Source organism: Brassica napus, chromosome C6 (genome assembly GCF_020379485.1).
Source record: "Brassica napus cultivar Da-Ae chromosome C6, Da-Ae, whole genome shotgun sequence".
Taxonomy (NCBI): domain Eukaryota; kingdom Viridiplantae; phylum Streptophyta; class Magnoliopsida; order Brassicales; family Brassicaceae; genus Brassica; species Brassica napus.
The window spans coordinates 274,266-280,266 of NC_063449.1; the positions used below are offsets into that span (position 1 = coordinate 274,266).

General features: G+C 45.7%; 1 protein-coding gene across 1 annotated transcript; it reads right to left on the bottom strand.

The window, feature by feature from the left end:
* Positions 1-4,005: 4,005 nt before the first annotated feature.
* On the bottom strand, positions 4,006-4,965 carry LOC125589023. Its single transcript, XM_048761150.1, has 2 exons — positions 4,719-4,965; positions 4,006-4,535 (listed from the first exon to the last, which is right to left on the bottom strand). The coding sequence occupies exons 1-2, from the start codon at positions 4,963-4,965 to the stop codon at positions 4,006-4,008; spliced, it is 777 nt and encodes a 258-aa protein (XP_048617107.1).
* Between the last annotated feature and the right edge of the window lie 1,036 nt (positions 4,966-6,001).

The following is a 6,001-nucleotide window of genomic DNA, read 5'->3' on the forward strand; positions in this document are numbered from 1 at the left end:
CAGTTTGTGGTTGACCGTGGCTTACCACCCGAACTTCTGCGATCCCGAACCCTTTCCCGTCCTTCTCAAGTAGACACCATCCCAGCCTGGTATGGAACTGGTCTCTCTAGAAACTGATCTCTCTTGACTTGAAAAAAAAACCTTCTCCCTCAGATGCCACTCAAAATCTAAGAGTAGAATGGTTCTCGAAAACTTCCTAAATCCTAGGAAAACTATCGAAACTCGATCTTTTTTCTTTGCTTTCTCTTTACGTTTTGAAGTAGGTTTGGATGTTTCTGTATGGTTGAAATGAGAGGGGCTCGTGGCTATTTATAGGAATCAGCAACCAATCGGGAACAGGCCGTGTTGCAGCCCGTGTGTCATTCGCATGGCTCCGGATGCATGCGCGGCGTCACCTCGTGCTCCACTCCACGTTTATTTCAGCATGGTCTCTCAGATGCAAGTGACACCACGCCCTCTACCTGTCTGAATGCATGGCCTGGATCCATGCAAGGAGACACCACGTCCTCCACATGTCTGGCCGCATGGCCCGGTCGCATGCATCGCAACACCTCGTGCTTGGCCGATCCACCTCGTGCTCCACATGTCTACTTGCATGTACAGGTTGCATGTACTGCAGAACCTCCTACTTACCTTGACACACACACTTCCAGGAGCTTGCCACCACGTCCTGAACACAAACATCAAGCCACCTCGAGCTTCTCGGTCAATTCTACCGATTTCGGCCCTTCCGGTGAATTTTCGTCCCGTGGTCAATCCCAAATATTTTTCTATGCCCGTTATGATGGCCTGAGTATTTTAATAAACCCCACTTGGACTCTGATCTTGAGGAAAAATATTTCCTGAGCTTCCAGCTTCTTCGAAAAATTTCGTAATACCGAAATTTAGGGTTTTTCACCCAATTTTTGGTCTTCCTGTTGTGCTTCCAAAAGTGGCATGTTTCAAACGTCCTTTGAATCAATCTACCACATTGTCTAACCATTGTCTAGTGGCATACTTGACTCATGGTTCTGACAAGAACAATCTGATCAGCCGCGACTCGACCACCAAAAGATACTCGACCATTTTTTCTTCTTTTTTTTTAAAGGGTTTCTACATTCTCCCCCGGTTAGAAGAATTCATCCTCGAATTCTAAGGCTCTGAGGGGCCTCCTTCTTCCATCACAATGTCCTCTCGGAAAATACCGGGTGATCGGTTTTAAATCTCGCTTCATCCTCCCGAGTAACATGAATTCTGTTTTGTCTTCCCCAGAACACTTGTACTTGAGCAATCTCACGATTCTTGAGCTTCCGAATACGCCGTTCTCCTAATCTGATTGGTCCTTCTGGATACGTAAGGTTTGTCTCCAACTCCTCGATTCTCTCGGGCTCAACAACACTTGGATCCCGTATATGTTTCCGAAGCATGGAAACATGGAATACCGGATGTAGATGCATATCCGCTGGCAGATCCAATCGGTAAGCTACCTCACCAACTTTCCCGATGATCTTGTACGGACCAATGAATCTTACAGCTGGTTTCCCGACCTTGCCAAATCTGTCCTTCCCTGTTTGGGCTGTAACATTCAAATAAACCCAATCTCCTATCTCAAAAGTTACTTCTCTTCTTGACTGGTCCGCGTACTTCTTCTGACGGTCATGAGCCTTGTTCATATTAGTCTGAATCGTCTCCAGCTTAATCATGGTCTATTGAACGATAGGTGACCCAAACATTCTTCTTTCGCCCACTTCTGTCCAACACATAGGCATTTTGCATGGCCTTCCATAAACTCTTCATAAGGTGACATCCCTATGCTCGAATAATGACGGTTGTTATACGAGAACTCGACCAATGGTAAGTGCTTCTCCCAATATCCTGCCCAATCGAGAATACACATCCGCAGCATGTCCTCGATGGTTCGAATGGTTCTCTCCGTTTGGCCATCTGTTTCTGGGTGGAACGCGGTGCTTCTGAACAGTTTAGTTCCCAAGGCTTCTTGCAGTGCTTCCCAGAATGATGCCGTGAACCTTGCATCACGATCTGAGACGATGTCTGAGGGTACACCATGTAACTTCACGATTTGGTCGATGTGCAGCTCGGCCAAAACTTCAACTTTATCAGTGTCCCGCATAGGCAACAAGTGTGTGACCTTGGTTAACCTATCCACAATCACCCATATCGAGTTGTTCGATCTACCTGGACCAGTAGGTAATCAGGTGATGAAATCCATGGAAATAGAGTCCCATTTCCATTGAGGTATCAGATGACTATGCAACAATCCTCCTGGAACTTGATGTTCCACCTTAACTTGTTGACAAGTTGCACACTGGGCAACCCATTGTGCTACTGACCTCTTCATGCCCGGCCAATGATAGTATCTCCTCACGTCTCAGTACATCTTCGAACTTCCAGGATGGATACTGAGTAAAGAATGATGTGCAATCCTTAGAATCTCATCTCTCAGCCCTTGTCCTTTAGAAACCGTGATCCTCCCATTAATTACCAAGGTTCCATCCTCCGCCAAGTAGTATCCCGCACTATTTGGCCTGCCTTGTCCTCTGAGTTCCTCAGCGATCTTTAATAGCTTCTCATCCTTAAGTTGTTCCTCTCGAATTCTCTGAATCAAGCTGGTCTGATTCACCTCTTAAAGTCCCAATGGCTCGCTTGTCTGCCCTTCCAAAACGACTAACTTCACTTGTTTCAACTCCTGGTTCAACAGCTCCACTTCTTTCTCTAAATCTGCGTGCAACTTTCTTCGACTTAAGGCGTCTGCAACAACATTCGCTTTTCCAGGATGGTAGCGGATCCGTATGTCGTAGTCTGCCACAAAATCCATCCACCTACGCTGGCGCAGGTTGAGATCTGGCTGAGTGAAGAGGTATTTAAGACTTTGATGGTCCGTGTATACCTCCACTTCTTCTCCATACAAGTAAGATCTCCAAATTCGCAAAGCGAACACCACGGCCGCTAACTCCAAGTCATGTGTACTGTAGTCATCCTCATGCTTCCGTAGTTGTCGCGAGGCATACGCGATGACTCGACCATATTGCATAAGAACACAACCTAACCCAACTCGTGAAGCATCCGTGTAAACCGTGTAAGGTTTACCTTGCTCGGGCAAAGCTAATACAGGTGCGGTCGTGAGAGCTTCCTTCAACTTCTTGAATGCCTTCTCGGTTTCTTCCACCCATAAGAAAGGAACTCCTTTACCGTTAAGTTTAGTTAAAGGCATTGCAATAGAGGAAAAGTCCTTAACAAACTTCCAATAATAGCCCGCAAGTCCGAGAAAACTCCTCACTTCTGTCACAGTGGTAGGTCGAGGCCATTCTGGATCAGCAGCCACGCCCTCTCCTGATACTATGTGACCCAGAAATCCTATCTCTCTCTTCGAAAACGAGCACTTGCTGAACTTGGCAAATAGCTTCTGATTCCGTAACCTATCCATAACCAGTCTCAGATGCTCTTTGTGCTCTTCCTTACTTCTCGAGTACACCAGGATGTCATCAATGAAAATGATCACGAACATGTCGAGATAGTCGTGAAACACTTCATTCATCAAACGCATGAAAGCAGCAGGTGCATTTGTGAGGCCAAAGGGCATAACTACAAACTCGTACTGCCCATACCTCGTCCGAAACGCCGTCTTCATAATGTCTGACTTGGCAATAGGAATTTTGTGATACCCTGATGCCAAATCAATCTTTGAAAACAACCTAGCTCCCTTTAGTTGATCTAACAACTCGTCTATCCTCGGAAGAGGATACTTATCTTTTATCGTGATATTGTTCATACCACGATAATCGATACACAGCCTCATGCTTCCGTCCTTCTTCTTCACAAATAGCACAGGAGCTCCCCAAGGTGAAGAGCTTGACCGGATGAATCCCTTTTCTAATAGATCTTCCAATTGCTTCTTTAGCTCGGCCAACTCCGCAGGTGCCATCCGATATGGTACCTTAGCTATAGGTTTTGGTTCAGGCTCCAAAGTAGTAGTAAAGGGATTACTCCGAGGTGGAGGTAGTTCCTTTAGTGGCGCAAATACATCTCAAACTCCTGGACCACTTCAATTTCTTCGACCTTAACTTTATCATTAGTGGCTCCTCCACTAACCGATAAGGTCACCAAATATACTTCCCCGTCTTGAAACAAATCTTGTACTCTCATTCCCGCTACCAAAGAAACGGTCATACTAGGACTGATTCCATAGTATACCATCTCTGGTCGTTTACCTCTGCCGAACAACAACCTTCCCTTTCCACAGTCGATCTGAACTTCATAGTTCGATAACCAATCCATTCCAAGGATTACTTCGTACCCTTTCAAAGGCACGACTAACAAATCTGCCACAAATTCTTTGCCTTGAATGACCAATGGAACATTCTTGATACACTGATTTGCTTGAAGTGTTCGGTCTACGGGGGTCAAGACGACCACATCTATCCTGTCAACCACAAAACAATCCCAAAACCGGGCAGCTACTTCAGGGGTCACAAAACTATGTGTTGCCCCCGAGACAAACAATACATGTGTGGGTTTACCAGCAACATGTATGGTTCCTGCCACAGTAACCCAATCAACAATATTTCAATCACAAAAACTAATCAAATTCGCACAACCATCAATCATAATCCAAAATTTCTAAACGCGCAACCTAGAGATCAAGCAATCTATGCCTAACCAGCCTACTAACTAGATTCCAACAACTAAATTCCATTCAATAAAAAGAGGAGGTTAAGAACCCACAATATCTGTGATGGGACCGCTTGACGGTCCTGCATTGTCTGGGTTTTCTACACCTAAGGCATAAACCCTACCTCCTAGGTTTTGCTTCTTTGTTGCTGGCTCAATTGCTGGACGGCTAGGAGGTGTTCGGATCGCGAGAGGGGTCGCATTGATTGGCTTGTTTGGACATGACGATGCATAATGGCCCTTCATACCGCAAGAGAAACAAGTGACATCTTCCATCCTTATCGATGAATAACCCATCTGGTTACTCCGTTGGTTATTCAGCTGAATTTTGGGACAAAACCTTGAAATATGTCCCGGCTGATCACATGTGTAACATACCCCAGTGTTACCACGATTGTTGGCTTGGCCTCCAAATCCTCGCCCTTTGCCTTTTTAAGATATTGGACCCTTGTTGAAATTTAGCCTTTCTCCTTGGCTAAACTTTGTGTGTCCACCAGAATGTGGTAAGGTCTTCCTTTCAGCCTCCAATAATGTTTCAACATTAACAGCTTTTTCCACTAGCTCAGATAAGCTGCTAAAGTTGCTTCCTGCTAAACGACTTCCAAGCTCCGGCTACAGTCCGTACATAAAGTTACGGATCATAGTTGCTTCATCTTCACGCCCATCAAAGACATGTCGCCTCAACCTTATGAACTCCGACTCATAACTCCTTACGGGCCTATCTCCTTGAACAAGGTTCATGAACTGGCGCTCTAACCGATGCTTCGCTTCTGGAGGAAAGTATTTCCTATCAAACTCCTTCTTGAACGACTCCCATGATGTGATGGTGTGTCCACACTGCCTGTCTATGCTGTCCCACCATCCTGTGGCGTCACCTTCCAAGTAGTACACAGCGATCTTCTTCTTGTACTCCTCCGGGCACTCCATGGCTTCAAAATTCTTCTCCATCATAGTAATCCACTTGCCGGCCTCACTAGGATCGGATCCTCCTTTGGACTTGTAGGATCCAATGTTCTTCATGGTAGATAATAGCTTGGAAACTTCAGGGGGTTGAGTACGCCTGCCTTTGTTACCAAGTGCCTCAGTCATCACATCATGTAAAAGCTTCAGGGTATTTTCGGTTCCCTGATCTTGTGGTCTTTTGGGGGCACTGTTCTGATCTGGCCTTGGGTTTGATTGAACGGATTGATCATGTTGATGTCTATGGTCCCAATTATGACTTGGGCCAATACTCGCCAAACTGTCATCCCTCACTCTAGTCCGGTTACCGTAAATTGGAAAAGATCTTGTTCTCTGCAGAGGGCTCCTATCGTGTCCAAACATCTCACTAATG